The 21787-nt window shown below is 49.1% G+C and overlaps 1 protein-coding gene across 8 annotated transcripts in view; it reads left to right on the top strand.

Moving 5' to 3' along the window:
• ARHGEF15 (Rho guanine nucleotide exchange factor 15) overlaps positions 1-21787 on the top strand; it is a 592319-nt gene that overhangs the window by 445489 nt on the left and 125043 nt on the right. Inside the window, exon 1 of one of the 8 annotated variants that reach the window (XM_069646198.1) lies at positions 13734-14615. The exons of the other annotated variants lie outside the window; for them this stretch is intronic. Coding sequence (XP_069502299.1) covers positions 14453-14615 — 163 coding nt within the window. The 5' untranslated portion in view covers positions 13734-14452. Of the gene's footprint in view, positions 1-13733; positions 14616-21787 lie in introns of those variants that run through there. 8 annotated transcript variants of the gene reach the window in all.

Genomic DNA, 21787 nt, shown 5'->3' with positions numbered 1-21787 from the left:
TCCCCAATAGCCTCTATGAAAAGTTGAATTTAGAAGTGTGCCCAATAGCCTCTCTGTGAAAGTAGAATTAGAAGTGTCCCCAATAGTCTCTCTGAGAAAGTAGAATTTAGAAGTGTGCCCAATAGCCTCTTTGTTAAAGTTGAATTTAGAAATGTGCCCAATAGCCTCTGTGGAAAGTTGAACTTGGAAGTGTGCCCAATAGCCTCTTTGTTAAAGTTGAATTCAGAAGTGTGCCCAATAGCCTCGGTGAAAGTTGAACTTAGAAGTGTCCTCAATAACCTCTCTGTTAAAGTTGAATTTAGAAGTGTCCCCAATAGCCTCTATGAAAAGTTGAATTTAGAAATGTGCCCAATAGCCTCTGTGAAAAGTAGAATTAGAAGAGTGCCCAATAGCCAAGTTGCCCAGTAGCCCCTGTGAAAGTTGAATTTAGAAATGTACCCAATAGCCTCTGTGAAAAGTTGAACCTAGAAGTGTTCCCAATAGCCTTTTGTGAAAACTGACTTTAGAAGTGTGCCCAATAGCCTCTGTGAAAAGTTGAATTTAGAAGTGTGCCCAATAGCCTCTCTGAGAAAGTTGAATTTAGATGTGTGTCCAATACCCCCTGTGAAAGTCGCATTTAGAAGTGTCCCCGATAGCCTCTATGAAAAGTTGAATTTAGAAATGTTCCCAATAGCCTCTGTGGAAAGCTGAATTAGAAGTTTGCCCAATAGCCAAGTTGACCAGTAGCCCCTGCGAAAGTTGAACTTAGAAATGTGCCCAATAGCCTCTGTGGAAAATTGAACCTAGAAGAGTGCCCAATAGCGTCTGTGGAAAGTAGAATTAGGAGTGTGCCCAATTGCCAAGTTGCCCAGTAGCCCCTGTGAAAGTTGAACTTAGAAATGTGCCCAATAGCCTCTGTGGAAAGTTGAACCTAGAAGAGTGCCCAATAGCGTCTGTGGAAAGTAGAATTAGAAGTGTGCCCAATTGCCAAGTTGCCCAGTAGCCCCTGTGAAAGTTGAACTTAGAAATGTGCCCAATAGCCTCTGTGAAAAGTTGAACCCAGAAGTGTCCCCAATAGCCTTTTGTGAAAACTGACTTTAGAAATGTGCCCAATAGCCTCTTTGTGAAAGTTGAATTTAGAAATGTTCCCAATAGCCTCGTTAGAAGATTCTAGAAAACACTCGAATGACCATATAACCCACCTTATGCTTACTCTATCCTTACACCACCACTCAACTAGAACACAGAGATACTATGACACCATTCGGTATAACTGTTCTCATACCAACATCCGTCACATACTCCACATCACTCTATGTAAACACCGCTGGTTACACACCCCCAGCCAGGCGTTCTCCTCAGGCCTAACGCAGCCACATCCGGTCTGGATAAATCCTGCTAGAACGAACACATACTCCTGACCCCTCAACCACCACACCTACCGCTAAGAAGCAGCTATTACACGAAAACCACACAAGCTGCACACATACATGGTGCCCACACGCATCTTTGACTCTCTCTACTCCCTCTACTGATCTGAACTTCGGTTCCCAAGGGCGTTCAACCTACCAGCGCCTTCAGACCATACCAATGGTATATAAGGCGCTATATAAATGCAAAATAACAATAACAATAACAATAACAATAAACTGAACTGTGGCTTGGAATCATTGATTGCACAGAGCGAGTGTGAACATGTGATTGGAGCAGGGGTTAAGTGGGGAGAGAGACAAATAGAAAGTGATACAAATAGTGAGACACAAAGAGCAAGACCGCCAGACAAAGAACCACGTGACTGGATGGGGAGACCAGGTCAATTTAATAGAAGTGGGTGGGGGAGACCTGGCAAGGCTCCAACCCAGGCAATTTTTGGACCTTGCTGGGTCTTAGCCCCAAACCACTTAGTCTACATTGGGGGAGTCCCTGCACTTCTTTTTTTTCCCATTTAAAGCACTTCCAATGAAGGGCTCTGTTCATAATATATATGGAATGTAACCAGCGTATTGATGCCCTGGGGCCTAGCGCGCTTTACAACTAAATAAACACTAGACACTTCCTGCCTGGAATTCGTACCTCGGTTATTATTGCAAACCATGGATGTCTGAGGAGAGTGATTAACTTCCTGAGCTATCTTGAGCAGCAGCTACACATATGAACCCAATAACGCTTTTATCCTCCCCCATCTCCTTTTCGGCTCTCCTTTTCCCTGTCGCCGAAATGAGATTTCCAGTCAGTCAAGCATAAGCCATGTGGGCTGACTTTTCCCCCTAACCCTACTGGCCTGTAGGCAAATCACCCCATTGCCACAAAGTCAGTCCACTTCTGAGCTGGGTAAAGGGCATCCCCACGGCTCAGTGGGGGGGGGGGGTTCTCTCACCTCAGTCTACAGTTGTAAAAAAAACAACACCCGCCTCCATGTTCAGGCCGTATTCCCAACCATCAAAAGAAAAGTCAAGTGAAAAGGGTGTCGCAAACCTGCCCCAGCGCCCCCCCCCTTCTCCGCCACATCCTGTGTTTGCCCCTCAATTATGTCACTGCAGAACCCCTCCCTCTGCGGTATTCCGCAGATAGGTGAATGACTTTGGGACTGTATGGCTGGCAGGTGGGAGGGAATTGCCATTTGTGGGTGTACTAAGGTTTGTGAGTCTCTAAGGATGGACGGGCGGAGGGATTTATAATTTAAGTACTACATGGCAATGGGGAGAAGGATTGACATGCATGCCGAGTCCAGCCATTACCACCAAGTCCACAAGAAACTATAGCTTGCCATCCAGTGGCGCAAAAGACGTAACTAGAAGCCCTAGTGAAAATGGTATATACAGTGTTACCATAGTATGTAGTTCTAAAACCGTATAGGGCACCCTCCCCCTAACCCCAGCAGACTGCTACATCATGTGTATGCAGGGGAGCATGCACATGTCATTGGTCTGTTTATTTTATGCAACGCATTATTCATGCATAAACCCGTTGCAAATTACAGAGGAATGCAGCTACATACTAATACCACTCCTATTCCCCTCAAGCCGGCATCTGTTGTTCGGTTTCAGTCGTGTCGGGGCCCCGCCCCCTCTGGGGTATGTGCTTCACCTACTGCCTCCAGCTGTACTAGTTACAATGGTGCCTTTTTTCATTAGACTTCGGTCAGCATAAAATGGCGTCCAAAAATCCCTCGCAACTTCCTCTTCAGCTTCTTGGATAAGGATTCAGGGATAATTTACAAAAATTGCCCCATTGCCAGAACGTGTTCCCAGCCGGCAGATCCCCTGTCCACCCACCCACCTGGCCAATTCCCACAACAGTCCTGGCGGACAATGGAAGTGCTGGTTATGCGTTGGATAAGGCGGCGTGGAACGCATGCGCCCAGAGTAGGCCATCCTATTTATGTACCTGGGAGTTTTACTAATCTTGCCTTGCAGCCCCACAGAATCATACACCCGTTTTCACTGAGAATTCTATTTCTGGTTAAAAACAACTATAGCGTGCCCAATTCCTCCCACAATGCCTGGTTTTCCCATTACCTGCCCAAGTAATCGAACCATTAGCTAGGTGTTGGCATTGTATGGCAAGCGAATGCCCGCCATTTTGAAAATAGTGGATGGACTACAACTTTCTCCCCATCGAAGAGCACTGCTCCGGTTTTCCTTATGCCCATTGATGCGCATCATTACACATTTGAATTGCTCCCAACGAACACACTATTGCTTATTTACGTTATGCCAGTTTCCATAAGGTCTAAGTAGCGCATCGTTGCCAATGTGCTGAGCAGGCTTAGTCTAAATGGGCAATAGTGCGGTAACTGGGCATAATGGGAACTGCTACAATGATGTGCAAAGTTGCCATAATAAGATTAGCTAATTAGGCATGATGTGTTGATAATTCTCAAAACTGACGATTCGTTAACGGACCTGGGCATGAAGTAATCGGGCCATAATGTGATAATTGGAACTGGCTAAATTGGTCGTCGTTTACTTAACAAGTGCAAATAAAATCTAAAAATCCTGACATTTATTCGTGAAAAAAATCTGGCACTTTATTGTGGCATTGCCACTGAGATTTATTATGTTCCAAATAGCCCCAAAAAGGCCACCTCCTGCCCCCCTTATAGCAAAGATGTATAGTTGCCTACTAACTCAATGTGGCATTCCCATCCATCATTTTGGTACATTTAAAATGTCCATGGCAGTACAGTGGGACATTCAAAAACAACATGCGCCAATCTTACTCTGTGGGAAATATGACGTTACCCAAGGCCATGTGCAGAGTTGTCTTGTAATACTAGAGGGTTTAACTCATGAGGTCACAGGGTCAGACATCAGATTCTGCAAGGGGTTTGAGTAGCAGAAAAGGGGCCCTGGAGCTGAGAAAAGAAAGAGTGATCACACTCGCACTGACTCCGCTGTCGCGGTCACAGACACGCCTGCAGGCGACAGAGAACGAGGAGCAGGCGGCAAGTCTCAGATTCTGGCTGAGACTGAGAGGACCTTGAGAATATCAGAAGAAAAAAGAAACTCACGTTCATGGGGAGGAGGGAAAGATGGAAGGCCAGGGGATGAAAGGGGCAGCAAGAATGTGACCACACTAGGAAATTGAAAAGGTATAAAATGGCGCACGAGGGAGAAGTGTGAAAAATGTGGCTGAAAAAGTGACACGTCTGGTGGGAAATCGCAATGTGAGAAAGAACTGGAGAGTAGAAAAAAAGAATGCTAAGAGAAATTAATGAATACGAGGCTGCACTAAAGAGAAATTAACAAGAGTGCTAAACTGTTCTCTACACTAGGGAGAAAAGTATGTGCCACGGCGGAAGGGACAATGCAGAGCAAAGTGGTCGCGTGCCATGCGCGAGTACCAGGCTGAATTTTGGGGGGTTTTCTTGCATTTTGGGAACTTAAATATGGGGTTGGGGGGACAAAATCAGAATTCCCAGAATGTAAAGAATTAAACCAGGACTGGATAGCCTGTTCTTGCTTGACACAGGACAACTTCAGAACTCTGATCACTAGTGAAGAGGAAATGCACAGATGGACAATGACTGCATACGAGAGGGAAAATGTGATTGCGCTTGGGACAGTGGGATACAGGAGATGCTTATGGGGGACCAAATAGAGACTCGGCAGAAGTGGTTAAAGGGAAGGCCATGATAAAGAAACATGGGACATACCGCATTGAGGAGAAGGTGAGGACAGAGGGCCTGTGGCCCCTATTAAGAGCACAAATCACTGCTGCTGACACCGCCCCGCTGCGACGGGTGGCCCAAATTACCTCGGGCAAAATTCTGCTCCAACTCTGTTACGCAGGTGATGCGAATGTTTACCCTTTTCACCACTTTTAGTGGAAAACAGTTATGTGCGGTGTGGATTGGGATGGGATGGAAACTTTTTATTTTTGTTAGAAATTTTGTTTTTTGCTTAACATTTAGTTTTTCTTTGCTGGCAACGTTTTGAGGCCTCTCAAACAAAGAAATTTGGGGGTAAAACCGACATTTCTACCAGGGAAAAAAGGCCAAACCAGGCAATTTCGGTCTACAGACAAAATTGGTGAAGTCATAATTATTAATAATAAAAAGTAAGCACATTTTGCTTTCCATGGAGCAAATTGTTGCTATTTTACCCAGCCCAATCCACACCGCGCCTAACTGTTTGGCAAGCTGGAGTGTCTAAGGTTATTGGGGTCACCAGACATCCCAGTTTTCATGTCACTGTTCTGAAGTTAGACCCCCGATGTCTTGAAAATGTATTTTTTTTTAACGTCCCACAGGGTATGTTCTGGTGAGAGTTGGTTCAATGTTCACACTGGAGATGGAGGTGGTGTATATGCTCACATTTCCATTTGGCCTTCTCTCTCTCGACGGACCTGATGTCACATATTGGTGCCGGGCAAGATTATCCTGCCGGGTATCTGGGAATAGGCCGGTTTTGAAACGTAAGTGTGCCTTTGGCATCCAGTGGTGGGCTCAGCAGCATTCCCTGTCCGAGCAAAAGTGCTACAGGGTTCACACCATGGACGATTCTTGTACAACCTCACAACAAGCAACATCCCCACACATTTTCACAAGACTGATGCAGATGATGCTGCCTTCCGGTCAGAAGAAAGTGGCTAAGAATCTTCAAGCATCCTTCGACAAGCATTCTTCTTGTTACAGTGACTGGCAAACGGCACTGAACACCAGCAAGACCCTACACTTTAAAGAATGTCTCACTGATTGTCCCACTCACGCCTATTTCCCCCCTCCCACCCCCCGCCCGCAGAGTTTCACTCTGAACATTCTATCCCTCCCAGGTCTTCTACCCCGGCATCATTACCTGTCCCCTGTAAGTGGCCCCGGCATATCCTCGCTAGATGTACACTATATACAGAGGCATAGCCAGGATTGTTTAACAGGTGAGGCCTGAAGCTAGTGTAGTTGGGCCCATCGCAGTGACAAACATCTGTAAATGCCCACACTGGGAACTGCTGGGGGGGGGGCATTTAGAGATTATGGGTGGATTTGTCCCGCTCAGGCCCTACCCTGTCTATGCCTCGGACTATATAAATCCCATGCATTCATACAAGCCTGCAGCTACACTGTTGACCAGAAAGAACAGCAAGGAGCACCCACAAATCCGTCTCCATGGAGAGTCTACCAAACACTTGTGTATAGGCGCGTTATAAATGCCTTATCATATATCATAGGATACCCGCAGCTCCAGCCTAGCTGTAACCCTGGACCACAAGCTCGACTGGAGAAACCACATTGAGAAAACTCAATAGAAGGCTTCAGCTGAGCAATCGGCAGCAAAATCAACATGATCTAGGTGACTCTCAGACCTATCCTTGCATAGGTGTCTCCGGTAGGGAGTGGCTGCCTGGGGGGGGGGTCTTTTCATACAGTGAAGGACAAGGGCTACCACTCCACAACACACAAGAGAAGCAGACCTTCACAGTGAGCCTGGAATCGATACGACGGATGAGCATCGAATTTCAATGCATTTTTACCAAGAACTGGACCTGATTGCATATCCACTGATCGAGACACCTGCTGCCATTTCTGCAATTCCACTGGACCCGCCTCCCGTGGCCCATCACAGCGCTAACACTGCGGAACTGACTCACCTGTGGCAAAGTAACACAGACCGAGAGGCTCACAAAACCAGAGAACTTTGATTATTGACATCCTCTAGAAAAGAAAAAGAAAAACGTTCTTGATCCCACGTTTTTATTTGGTGCAGGAAGCAGGACCATGGTGCTCTGACACCCTTGAAACTATTCCTTGAGGCTTACCCAACATCCAGCTTCTGGCTGCTTTGGTTTCTGCAGCAGTGCCCTATTCCGCAAAAAGCTCGCCCTGGCGACCACCTGGCCCCTGGAGCACAGCCTGAGAACTTGGGCCCAGCAACCCGTCACTATCCATGAAGACGAGGGCTGCCGTTTTTTATGAATCCCTCCACCCCTGTGCACAGGGCGCGTGTAGCAGCAACAGTATAGTGTCTACATAAAAGTAGGTGTACAAAAAAGGTAATGTGCACAGTGGATGACTTTTGAGCCACTTTCATTGTATTTATGATTTCGGCCCATGATGTCATTGGAGTTCCTTTTTTGTGTTGATGGCTGCTACTAAAGTGTGGCCCTACGTTTGTGTCAGCAGTCAATATCAACCTGTGGTCCTACTTCTGTGTTGGTGGTTCTTTCCGGGTTTGGGGTTTTTGAAATCTCGCCACCCTAGATTTCCTCGCTCTCTGCACACCCAAGTGTCATTTGCAGGCAGTCTAGAAGCAGCAGTCACATTCCCTGTGTACCCTTCAGGTGGAGAAGTTCAGACGCTGCTCCCTGAACAATCTAATTAACCTAGCACTGGGCTGGAAAGGAAAACATTTTCGGCCTCAAACCCTCCCTATGGGAAGGACAGCGCAAATGGCCAACCCCACGCGGTGTTACTTGAAGAAAAGGCTCCTTAAGGCGAGTTTGTTTCTTACGAGTCATTTCACCATCTTTCCACCCTGTGTCAGCCATTTCAACAGTGATGTCTTAGACCCTGGGGGCCCGCACGCCATCACTGGGCCTACCCGGGTCACCACACTGGCGACGAGGAGGTACAGATTACCTTCCCTGCTCCGACAACCTCAGAGAGACGGAAAGCTCTTCCGTATTACGGACCCGCGGAGTGCCGGCGGCCATTTTGTTTTCCACTTGCTCCTCTCCTCACACACAGGTGCAGTGGTTGCGGCCCGAGAGGGTGCTCGTGCGCCACCTGCCAGCTGTGTTTTGGGGAAACAACTCAATTTTTGGAACTCCCACAGTCCTGCAGGCGCAGGGCTGTGGCATCGAAGAAGAAAGAAGTGGGTTTCTACACCCCAGCACTACTACAAGTCCAGGACAAGCTGTCCATCATTCTAGGAAAAGACAATTGTGAGTACGTGACGCAGAAATGGGCGAAGAGACTGATGATGAGGGTGCAGTAGCCCCAATTCCGCGCAGATCTCGCAGCTCCCTGGCCCCCATGCCTGAATTCGATACAACTGGCCCCCCTGCCAAACTGGGCCCAAAGTGGCTGCTGTGGGTCAAGAGGCTGGATATGTTCAGGGCATCTGGGGTGAACGATGATGACACCAAAGTTGCGACTATGATCTACTCGGCAGGCGCAGAAGTCCACAAGATCTACGATTCCCTCGTCATCCCTGTGGTCACGTATGACGCAGTCAAGCAGGCACTCAAAGACCATTTTCTCCCCATGGCAAATGTTGATTTTGATAGATTTGTCTTGGGCGCCGAAAGACAATTGGACAACGAGCCTCTAGACGAATTCTGTGCCCGTTTGAGGCACCTGGCGACCTCCTGCAGATGGGTCGATGAGGAAGAAATGGTCCGTAACCAGCTATTGCAGGGGTGCAGCTCCGGCAAACTTAGAAGGCAAGTACTGAGGGAACCTGGTCTGACCCTCCAGCAAATTTTGGACCTGGGAAGGGCACATGAGCTGGCAGAAGCCAGAGGTGCGAAAATGGACGCTGCCACGCGACCTAAGAATGATGAAGACGCATTTGCTGTGGGATGTTCGGCAATGGGAAGGTCGAAATGGGCGCCGAGAAGGCCTGATGCCCCGCCCACACCAGGCAACGCCTCATCTTGCTCCTACTGTGAATATGATCTTCCCCACGGAGGAGAATGCCCAGCTAAGTCGAGAACGTGCGGCCGGTGTGGCACACCGGGGCACTATGCAAGGATGTGCCGGGCTGCCGCCCCTGTAGCGGCAGGAAGAGGACCGGAGAGAGTTGGACGTGGAGGCGCTCGCAGAGTGAGAGGCATCTCATTGATTGATCAGGGCCTGCAGGACCTGGACATCGCAGAAGAGGAGGAGGAGGAGGAAGAGATTTTCTTCATTTCCAGCATTGTGAAAGGTCCTGGCACGAGACGTCAACCCACATGCACTGTTAACATCGATGACGTCCCCACTCCCATTCTCATAGACACTGGGGCGTCAGTCTGTGTGCTGGCCACCAAACTCTACGAGGCCCTGCCAGGCCCACCGGAGCTGGCAGCGTCCATGGCGCAAATATATGCTTTCGGAGGGGATACACCTCTACCCATCCAAGGTGTGTTTGTAGCCCCGGTATCTCATGGACAGAACACTATTAAAGCAAGGTTCTTTGTCACCAGCGTCAGCCCACATTCCTTATTGAGCTGTGCGGCATCAGTAGCACTCGACATTGTCCACTTCTCGTTTGGAGTATACCACGCCGATCTGGAAGAAATGCTGCACAGATTTGAAACACTCTTCAAGGGCATTGGAAAGCTGAAAGCAGAGCCCATATGCTTACATATCGACAAGTCCGTGAGGCCGACGGCCCTCAAACATCGCCGTATTCCTTTTCACTTAAGAGCCCAAGTGGAGGAGGAATTGCAGCAGCTGGTCGACCGGGACATTATTGAAAGAGTGGAAGGCCCCACCCCTTGGGTTTCGCCTTTCGTGGTGGCCCCAAAGCCGAAGCAACCGGGGGCAGTACGCATTTGCGTGGACATGAGGCTCCCAAATGCCGCCATCAAAAGGGAGCGTTATCTCACACCCACTCTAGATGACATCGTCGGAGAACTCCAAGGTGCCAGTCTTTTCCAAACTGGACCTAAGGTCTGGGTATCACCAGTTAGAGTTACACCCCGAGTCGAGGTACATTACAACATTCACAACTCATGAGGGGTTGTATCAATACAAAAGATTAAACTTTGGAATCTCGTCCGCAGCGGATGTCTTCCAAAACGCCATCAGAGGAGCCCTGTCCGGACTAAAAGGAGTCATAAACATGTCTGACGACATCTTAGTCTTTGCCAGGTCGGAAGTGGAAAATCTTAGACGGCTAGAGAAAACTTTTGAGAGACTACAGGCGGTGGGTTTAACCCTGCACAAAGAGAAGTGCGAATTCCTAAAAGACCGACTGGATTTCTTTGGGTTCACCTTTCATGCTGGGGGCATATCCCCGGATCCTGGAAAAGTCAAGGACATTAGAGAGGCACCTCCACCCACATCATCGGCCGAAGTACGGAGCTTCTTAGGGATGGTCAACTACTGCGGCCGTTTTATCAAGGACTTGGCCTCTCTGTCGGAACCACTGAGGGCATTCACCAGGAACGATGTGGCCTGGCAGTGGACTGAGAATGAACAACGATCCTTCAGGACCATCAAAGAGGCCCTGTCAGAGCAGGAAACAATGGCCTATTTCAATCCCAGCCGGGAATCGGAGATTGTGGTCGATGCCAGCCTGGTGGGACTGGGGGCAGTCCTCATGCAGGCAGACGAACTAGGGGTCATGAGGCCCATAGCATATGCCAGCAAAGCCCTCACCGACACGGAGAGGAGATATTCCCAGATAGAAAGGGAAGCCCTTGCCATCCTGTGGGGGTGCAAACACTTCAGAATATACATCCTCGGCAAACCTGTGGTTGTGGTAATGGAGCATAAACCCCTGATTCCTATTTTGTCGGGAACATCATCCAAGCCACCACCCCGCATCGAGAGATGGATGCTATCACTCATGGAATACGGCGTCAAGCTAGTATACCGCCCAGGGACACATAACCCCGCCGATTATCTTTCTCGCCATCCAGGCACGAGGGACACCCAGAGACCCGTGGAGATGACCGACACTGGGGACGCCGTACACCTCGTCATTGAATCGGCCCTGCCCGTGGCCTTATCGAGACAGGACATTGCAGACGACTCGAACTCAGATGAGGCGTTCCTAAGGGTGAAAAGGGCAGTGGCCACAGGAGAGTGGCGGGACATCCTTTTGAACAACGCCAGGAGAAACCCGGATGTGCAAAGGGACCTGCAGTTGCTGTGGAAAGCTCGACACAAGCTCTTGGTGTCCACAGACGGTCTGTTACTGCGAGGGCACCAGATCGTGATGCCCAGGTCACTGGTCATGAGGGTCCTCCATTTGGCCCACACAGGACACCAGGGCATGGCCAAGATGAAGACACGCCTCAGGCTGAAGGTCTGGTTTCCCGATCTGGAGCACAGGGTGGCCGAGTTTGTGAGGACCTGCATTCCCTGCCAAGCTACTAGTCCTGTGGAAAGGGCCCACCCATTCAGGCCATGGAGCGGAGTGACATACCAGGGGGAACGGTGCACGCGGACTTCGGCTCGACCGGAAGGGGCCTATATTTCCTGGTGGTCACAGACCAGTGGTCGAGGTATCCGGAGGTGGAGCTCGTAGAATCCACCGCCAGTGATCACACCATCCTGGCAATGGACAAAATCTTCGTCACCCATGGGTTCCCCCTTGAGATCTGCTCAGACAACGGTGCACCATTCCAAGGACAGCAGTTCGCCAGGTATTGCGAAGAACGAGGAATAAAGCACCGGAAGGTAACCCCGCTATGGCCAAGGGCCAATGGGGAGGTTGGGCGGTTCATGCGGACACTGAACAAGATTTTTCGAATTTCTGTCAATGGGGGGGAGGACCTACGACACAATCTAATTGACTTCCTTCGCGAATACCGGTCCACCCTACATCGATCCACCGGAATCGCACCCGCCGAGGCGCTGTTCAGGCGAATACCCAGAGGGCTGATACCCGAAGCGGGAGACAGACACCCGGGAGTGATTGATAGCGCACGGGTGACAGCAGAAAAAGCAGCAAGGAACGAGAACGAAACAACAAGGCGGAGGTTGCCAGAAAGAGAGATAGCGGTAGGAGACACTGTCCTAGTCCGGAACAGGAAACCGGAAGGAAAACTCTCGATGACTTACGAAACCCAACCAATGGGAGTCACTCATGTCAAAGGGTCAATGGTCACAGCTGCGAATGCGCGGGGTACAGTAACCAGAAACGTATCCTTCTTCAAGCGCATAGGACCGGTGGCAGTGGAAGAAGAAACCAATCCTAACCAAGGACAAACAGCGGAGGCGCCGCAAGGAGGCGGTGAGCCGCCAGAGGACCCCGGGGGACCAGAGAACGCCGAGAGAGGTTCACCCAGGTACCCGCGCAGGGAAGGACGTCGTCCGCCGCAAAGATTCCAGGATTTCATCATGGACTCAGCGGCATGAGTAACAAGCCCTGTTAAGTACAGTTTGATTTGAGCCACGTTGGCTCCACTGTTCAATGTGTTTGTTGTTTGGGGGGAAAAGGAGGGATGTTGTGTACGTAGTACACGAGGTGCGCATGCGCGGCCCAGGTGGCCGGCGCATGCGCGTTAGAATAATAAAGGCGGTGCCCGGCAGTTCGCGTCGGAGCACCGGAACAACCAGACGTCTCCGCTGTGCGTTCTCGCGCTGGCGCTTAGACCCTGGGGGCCCGCACACCATCACTGGGCCTACCCGGGTCACCACAATACCCACGCCATGTAACAATACTTTTTTAGACTTAGAATAAACCTGACCCAAACGCACCCTCGCTTTTAGCACCCTCTTCCATCCAATTTAGGGCCATTGGACCATTCTCATTGGAGGCCAGATCAAAAAGGTGTTTACTCTCTTCCTGTGTCCTTACGCCAGGCGTCACTTCCCACTCTGCTCCAATCAGCGCTTACGTTTCCCCCGACCCCGCCCACCAAAGCCCCGGAAGTACTGCGACTCTGCCTCTCCCGTGTATCTACGTAATGTGGCCCCTCTGAAATATGCAGGGAATCCGTGTTTTATTTTTAAGAGTGTGGGGCTGGGCAGGCAAGGGTTCCTATGAGTCGGCTGGTCCCGACAAGGAGCCCTGCACCATGGAAGTTAGGGCACATACTGCACCCACCTTAACTGTCTTGCCCGTACCCGCTGTCGTTCAGCGAGACACGCGGCGCCAGCTGCACGCAGCGCCCCCTGTCGAGGGGAGGGGGGGCAAGTCTTGGCTTCGACCCCCAGCAGTTAACCGTCTCTCTCTCGGGGAATGACATATAGTTGCTTCCACCGTTACAAACCCAAAACATAGAATATGTCCAATATTGACTGGGCATCTTTAGAGACAGTCTGCCCATTTTTAGAGGCAGGGGCTTGCCCTGGCAGCGGAGAGCAGCCCGTGCATTTCCACCTTGTGTTTCGGCCCACCCTTGTTTTCGGCCGGGCCCTGGAATTTGGTCGATTCTCTTGGCAAACAGTGCCGCGACGGCTGGGCCCTGCGCGCACGCACGCACGCGAGCCGCTGCCAAGGGTGTGGTATCCCACTGGCGAGCGGCTGCGCTCCCAGAAAGGAGAGCGATCCCGACAAATGTTCCGCTACATCGGCAACAAATCCACAGCAGTGAGGTAAGAGGGAACCCGATCCGCTCCGGGGGGGTGGGGGGCACGCCAGAAGGAGCGGCGGCAGCAGTCCCGAGTGGGAGGCCAGGGCTCAGAGACGACTGCAAACCTCGACAAGTGCAGCCCTGCGGCGCAGCGCATGCCACCCGGCCGCCCAACAAGTGCAGCCCTGCGGCGCAGCGCATGCCACCCGGCCGCCCAACAAGTGCAGCCCTGCGGCGCAGCGCATGCCACCCGGCCGCCCAACAAGTGCAGCGCAAGTGATCGACGGTTACCCAACACTGGTGCTTTAAAAAGTGCCACATCAAGCCCAGGAATGTACCGCGGCGCCAAGTAAAGGCCTGGCACTCAACGCTGGCAAGGCCAACGCTCATCGGGTATACCCCTACCCCCTGATGCCACAGACCGCCTACAACTCGGCTTCATGCGCCTCCACATCGGGTGATGACAAGTAGAACCAATACCGAGCCCAAGTGCCACCCTGCTACTGGATATTAAATGACCCTTGCTGATCAACAAGTGCCTGCAGACAGCACCACTGGACGACGTGTACAGCACTGATGTTCAGCCAGGACCACTTTGCCGTGTTGAACACCTGCCCAGCCACTTCATGTCAAATGTAACACTGCCCTTTGACATCCCATACATCAACACAACCGGACCACGAGTACAACTTTTGACGGTCAACCAGTGTAAACCTGCAGTTCAAACGCAAGTACAACCCTGCCGGGGAGCAACAGTGACAATCCTTCCGCTCTACAGCAAGCGCAACCGCGCCTCTCGATGACCAGTGCAGTTGCGCCGCTCAGCAACCAGTACAACCGTGCCAGTCAACCAGGGCGACCTTGCAGCTACAGGACCAGCCTAATCCAGCTTCTCAGCTACAAGTATAACCCTCGTGTACCACCAGGACAACACTGCCCATCTGCAACAAGTACAGCACTGCGTAAGACATTAATTTTGGGAGAAGCTTGGTCGGTGGACTGGGTGGAGGGGTGGCATATAGCTATTCATGTCAGATGAGCGTTGCTCATTACAGGCTCGCTGCAAGACTATTTCGGCTCCAGTTTTGTTTTTGTGCCTTACTGTCTGCCATAAGGGAGCAGGCGAGCTCAGGAATATCTCTGACAGCAGGTTTGAGTGAGTGGTTTTGGTATCCGAGAGGAACCCTTACAGCAATGGGCCTGTGCCAAATGGAAGGGTGTAGACGGCACACGCACGGTTTGTTTTGGGCTATCTCGTGCTGTAAGAATGCATGTAGCACCCACCCCTGGGGGTATGCGGATGCTTGCTTAGAAAGCGGGCTGGTGGGGTGACACTGACCCTGTGGGACAGTGTGAGGCTGTGGGCGGGGGAGTGCGTGAGGCTATGGGGCTCCTTGTGAAGATCTGTAAACTATGATAGTCTCTCTTACAGCCTTTTTCAGGGCTGGAGGGTAATTCTGCCACGGCTATCTAAAAAGTTTCTTGAGCTCTTTTGTGGGTCGTGTTGGGGACGTGTTTCAAACTGGTTTGGAGCTGTGCACAGTTTGAGATGTGTGTGTGTGTGTGGAGGCATGTATGCGTGTGTCTGTTTTGGGTATGTCCATTGAGCACTGTGTTTAGGTTTATTGGGTGTGCCGGTCTGTGGGGGTATGCAAGCTTGTGTTTTAGGCGACATTGGAGTCTTACGTCTTTGAGAGGGATTTAGTAAATACACAAAGGCTGTTTAGAAGGCCGATTGAGGGTCTTGTGGCACCCATGGTGGATGGGGGGTGCTGTGGGAAAGCCATTTCGGGTCCCATGTTTGGGTGTATTGGGGGTTTTGTGTAGTTCGGTTGGGGCAAGGTAACAATGTATTGGTGCCCGAAGGAGGGCCTTTGCCAGGCATTATGATACTCTGTCGAGTGGTAGGTTAAGTTACGGTGTGTGAGGCTCAGTTAGGGACTATTTGAGTGGCTGATGGTAGCTATCATCTGATGACACTATTTTTTTTTTATATTTGCATTTTTAAAGCGCCGCACTTCCCTAGGGCATCGTGGCGCTGTTACAAGAAAGTTTACTTGACATGTTGATTCGGTTACAGGATTGGCTGTGGTTACATGGGAACCACGATACTGATACAGTTGTAATTTACAGACATTGTTGTATGCGATAGAATTAGAAATGGGTTTCACTTAAATAGGGTGGTTTTCAGAGCTTTTCTGAAAGCTGTGTGGGATGTTTCAGCTCTTAGTTTGGGCGGTAGGGAGTTCCAGGCTTTTGGTGCTAGGACTTCAAAACTCGAGCCGCCAGCTTTGACTCTAGTGAAGTTAGGGATTGCAAGTTGGTTGGCATATAGGTCCCTTTTAGGTCTGAGTGATTGGACTTGTTGTATCCGTTCATTAAGGTAGCTAGGGGCAGTTTGGGATATGCATCTATGTGTAATTGTGAGAGTCTTGAACTGGATGCGCTCTTTAACTGGGAGCCAGTAGGCATTTGAGTATCTGTTGGGGCTGTTTGTGGTTATAGGAGGTTCTGTCGAGAGTAATGTGGTCCGCTCGGATCTATGGACAGATCTGTTGGGTATAAGTGTGGTTTTGTTGGGGGTATGCAAGTGTCTTCCAGGAAAAATGAGGGCTCACATATCCCTGTGGTACCTTTTCCAAGGTCCTTTAAAATTAGCCTTGATCCAACCAAGTATGAAAGCCTTCTAATATCGATCGCAAAGGCCAAGCTAACATTTGGCCAGTCGCAGCTGTTTTTTGATTGGACTCCTAACACCACCTAGGTCAACACGTAGTGTGTATACGTTGGGATGGCATTGTGAAGGCAGAGCCCGAAGGTGTGTCTTTGGATGCTTATTTTTGGCTCTGTTGGTGCTTTCGTACCACAAATAGTTATTTCTCCTAAGTAATGCTGTAGAGTATTTTTTTGGCTTGCCGGTGGTGCCTTATTACGACCATTGGTTTTGGCTTATACGTGGTGTTTTATTGCCACCTAGTGAGTTTGTATAGTCTTGGCTCACAAGTCTTAAAGTTGTGAATATAGATATATGGGATGCTGCACGCAAGAGTCGCACTCAAAGGCACTTGGGGGGCTACTGGGGCCAGGGAACTGCAGGTATACTTCGCCTCTTTCATTGTTGTCTTCCCGGTCTCACTGCTGGTGACTGTGGCAGGGGGCCAAAGCAACTGAAGGAGTAACTTGAGCAGTTAACGCTGAAGTTCTGATGTCCAGTTGAGTGTTTGAACTTCAGGCCGTCCTTTCCAAAACATCACACTGGACCTTATTTTGGCAGTGGTTGACAACCTTGTTCGCCTAGAGGGCTTCATTCAACCTTGTTCGCCTAGAGGGCTTCATTCAACCTTGTTCGCCTAGAGGGCTTCATTCAACCTTGTTCGCCTAGAGGGCTTCATTCAACCTTGTTCGCCTAGAGGGCTTCATTCAACCTTGTTCGCCGAGAGGGCTTCATTCAACCTTGTTCGCCGAGAGGGCTTCATTCAACCTTGTTCGCCGAGAGGGCTTCATTCAACCTTGTTCGCCTAGAGGGCTTCATTCAACCTTGTTCGCCTAGAGGGCTTCATTCAACCTTGTTCGCCTAGAGGGCTTAATTGGCTGTGCTCTCCTGTGGCAGTGTAGCCCAGAGCAACTGAGCCAACCTAAATCAGACGTCCCTCCCCCACAGTCTGCACTGAGTAGTTGGGATGTCCACACGCTCAGCTGATTGGTTCAGCTGTCGTCTAAGTAACAAACAAGCATGTCAGGGTCACGAAATCGATCATTTGGTCCCCAAGGCCCGATGCTTTTTGCCACTACAATCTTTAATCAATATATGCCTATTGTGAGAGGTTCTGTAAGCTTTGGGGCTTGGTTGAAAACTGCATCTGCTGCCAATACTTTCAGGAAGCTCCTTATATCTCCTCCGCCCCCTCTTGAATGAGATGACCCACTGCCTAAAAATGTTAGGACACACTCCTGACCCTCCACTTTATCATAGCTCGAAGTAACATCAGTAACCTCCAACCCACTGGCCTTTGAGCCACATAACCCTTAACATCAAACAGGTTAATGGCTGTTTCTTGGGGCTGGCGATGCTCAGGGGCCAAGTACTTTGAGGCAGACCAATTTGGTGATCCTAGCCTTCCAACTACTCGGACAATGACTAGAAGAATGCTCACACAATGACTAGAAGAATGCTCACACAATGACTAGAAGAATGCTCACACAATGACTAGAAGAATGCTCACACAATCACTTGAAGAATGCTCACACAATCACTTGAAGAATGCTGCTCTTGTTTGTCCTTTTATTTCGTTTTACATTACGCTAAAATATCTGTGGAATGTTGAACACCTGTGAAATCGGCATCTCATTTAAAATGAGTGGTAGCAGGCCAGAAACACACTGTTAAGTGGGTCATTGGGAGCTACTATTGTCTAGCGACATCTTAAGTGGGAAGGATGTATAGCCGGTACACCAGTGCCGTGCTGTGTGAAATGACTACATGCTGGTGACAATAAACGTTTGTTTCCACTGTGTATTAAGTATTGAAGTTGTGCAAACCAGAGCAGATAGTTTTATGTTCACATTACTTTGCATGCTGACTCTTGAAGGATTCAATTCAGGGTTGGCCAATTAAAGCCACAGTCGTACTATCTTTTGATCAACATGTTACTAATGATTTATACATTGTCATGTTGGTTGATTGTGTGATTTGTGTACTAAGTCCTCTCTATAAAACCGACTATTATTTTAGCTATTAAACCTCATTATCATGTCTGCATACTGACTTAAGCCATTAACAACTTGCAGTGTCGTTTTTAAATTCAAGACCACTAAATCCTGGTTTCACTACTGAACCATTTATTCTCACTGTTCCATATCTACCAAAACAGATTGCCCTTAAGATTGATTTTTTTTTCATAGTATATGATATTTGAAACCAAAACCCTCACCCCATTACTCATGGTTTACTAGACTGTTATGTTATGTTAACAGTACTAATATAGCACATCGTCACCAACAGAATTGGTCCCCAGGCGCTCTGGAGGATTTGTAAATGAGATGGTGGTATGGGTTAGTAAGGTGAAGAGGGTGTAGGATAGTGGGAGGAGTGGTGTACTGTTGGCAGCTTCAACTCGGTAGACACCGGGTGCTGAGCTTTGGTGCGAGTATTGGATCGGTGTCAGTCCGCGTGTGCTGTTTGTGCGGCTTATGTGTTGTTGCAGTGTGGTGAAGTGCGTGCAGCTGGCTGTGCGAGAGATGGTTGTGCGAGTTTTTTAAAGTATGCAGAGAGTTAAAGTTTATATTGGTTAGTGGGTTATGTGACATTTAACATGCAAGCATTTGCAGTTCTATCTAAGTGTGGCACTTGCTGCCCTACACAATTCAGTGTGAGTGTGGCACTCACCAACCCTAACAATACCATCCATATACCACACAGGCCAATGTTCATAATTCTATCAAAGTGCGGGATATGCCAACATTCTCAATTCCTTATAAGTGTAGTGCTTTGCAATCTTCATAATTCGTCTAGGTGTGGCACATGCTAACATTCACAATCCTGTCTAGATACGACACAGGCCAAAGTTAGGAATTATGTCTTGAGTGTGGCACATGCTAGCATTCATAGTTCTATCTAGGTGCGACAGGCTAATCTACACAGTTCCCTCCCGGTATGGTACTAACAGACGTTGGTATGTATTGCAGGGCAAAATTTGCAGTGGTCACAAGTCTTTCTAAGTATGCATTATGTAAGTCTATGGCAGTCTATGCTATGGAAAGGTAAGGTAAAGTGGCAGGGGTTTTCTGGCATAGAGTAATTGCTCTACACCCCACCCATGCCACACTCCGTTTTTGTTGGTGTCTGCCGTCTCCTGGCTTCATTGGCTTCCCCTGCTGACACATGCAGACACATCTTGGAGCCGCAAATGTAGGAGCCGCCCTTTGCCTCGTGGTCCTTTGCCGGGCAGAGGGCTGCCCTGGGTTGTCCTTGATATGGGTTATGTGGACCAATCCGGATGCAGTGGGCGGATTGGGAGGTGGGCATAAGGGTAACCAGGAAGCCGGAGGCCCCAGGACACAAACCACGCGCCAAGTGCGCAATGGTGCTTTTAAGCGCCATTTAATTATTGTACAGTTGGCTTTCTTGGAGCTGAGGGTCAGGAGACTCCTTACCTTGGTTGGGGTCCGCTGGAAATGGTGGAGAGCAGAATGAAGGAGAATCACCGGCTTGCAGCCCTACGGCCTCGCTAGCCAGGAGAAATCCATCCACCAATCAGGGGAGGGGGTGGGACCAGGGAGGAACAGGCAGGCCCAGGGAGCGGGAAGCCAGAGATATTGCAAATGCGCACCAAGCACTGAAAGGGAAATGCAGAGTAAACCCACCAAAAAATGGAAGGTGCCTCACTAGGCACACCGTACCTTGCCCAAAAAACAACACCAGTGAAGCAGTGACACGGCCAACAGTTATGGCTTGCAGAAAGCGAAAATGTTTTCTTTGTTGCAACATAGTTCCCCATTTTGTTTAGATTGCCATGTGGACCTTGGTTGCATTTCCAGTTGCTGATTGATTAGGAATTCCAATGAAGATACATTGATGGATCCTTAATGGCTGAAGAGTTATCAATTGAAAGCACAAATATTTAAAAACCTAGATCACATAGCAGTAATAAATGCCATCTTTGAATTTCCTTCAAGCATGTGGTTTCTTTACAATGTTTCGCTTTGTTCACTTTCTACCCCTGATGTACTCTCCTGCCAGGTTATGTACTCTCCTGCCAGGTTATGTACTCTCCTGCCAGGTTATTTGTGTCTTTCTCTTCAATCCTTTAAAAGGGGTATGAACCTTCCATTTTGGTGCCATGACTTCACGTTTGTTTGCCTTCTCTCTCCTGTTTTACTCCCTTGCCAGGATATCACTTTACTTCTCCTCCCACTCCTTGTTTTACTCCCTTGCTAGGATATTGTTTCACTTCTTACTCTTGGTTTACTTCCTTGCCAGAATATCACTTGGCTTCTCAATCCTGGTGTACTCTCCTGCCAGGATATCACTTTGCTTCTTTTCAACTCCTCCTGGGTATGAGTCTGACTGCCTGTTTGCCTGGTGCACTAACCTGCCAGAGATTTCTCTTTCTTTATTCACTCTTCTTTCATCCATGTTACAATTGCTTTCCACAGTTGGGGTCACTGACCCTTTCCAATAGTTTGCCTTTACTTTGTCTCTCTGTTCCAAGGGTTGGGTCTCTGACCCCTTTTCAACTTTGTATGTATAAAAGTTCCTCGTTTACAGTTTTGGGCTTCCGTTTCGCTTTCAACAATGTTCACATACACATGATTCCCTCCTTTGGAATACTGGGTCACCGGCCCTGTCTTTACCAATGTTCTCATTTATATCCGTTCCTTTACTATTTTCAATGGCTTTCGTGTGCTCATTGTGGTGCAGCATTCGCTTTTAGGCACACCAGTAACCCATTCAGTCTTCCTGGGCTTAACGGGCTGAACTATGCCACTGGAGAACTGGTGCTCTAGAGGTCAGGAGGTTGGTTACATCAAAGGCAAATATTTGCACTATCATTTTGGCATGAAGCATTTATAAAGGGGGACTAATTAGCAGGCCCCAAACAGAATTGCTATAAAAAAAACTCTTGCAATCATGCCCTCACCAGGCCATTCTGCCAGTGTTTCTGAACAAATATTCTCTGAAATCCACAATTTGGTCGACATCTTACCCCCAAACTCCCCAGATGCAGTCTGTCACAAGGAATACATTCACATTTGTGACTGTGAGCGACATTTTCATTGGTGCCTGGGGCAATTTTATGCCCCAATCCACTATGCCAATTGCTGCTGAGATAGCCCCCAGTAGGTAGGTGCCACTTTCGATCTTCTCTATCCTGGGATAAATCTGTGTGGTTTAGGTTCAGGTTATGCGATCTGCCCACGGAATGTGGTTAACTCGCTTCAGATTGTTGTTTTACCCATGGGGCATACTTGCGGCTGATGGTTGGTTTCTAATAAGATAATTACCCAGTATATGCGATTTCTGTATCCAACATGTAGTAAATCTTAATTCATTTTTTATTTTTATGTCTCTTGGAGAGATGTTTGCACACTCCTCTGAGGGCTGTGGAACCATCTAACCTAATGGCATAACAGC

Source organism: Ambystoma mexicanum, chromosome 1p (genome assembly GCF_040938575.1).
Source record: "Ambystoma mexicanum isolate Mex_15411 chromosome 1p, UKY_AmexF1_1, whole genome shotgun sequence".
Lineage (NCBI taxonomy): Eukaryota > Metazoa > Chordata > Amphibia > Caudata > Ambystomatidae > Ambystoma > Ambystoma mexicanum.
Note: the sequence above shows the minus strand (reverse complement) of the source record. Positions and strands in the feature narration are given on the sequence as shown.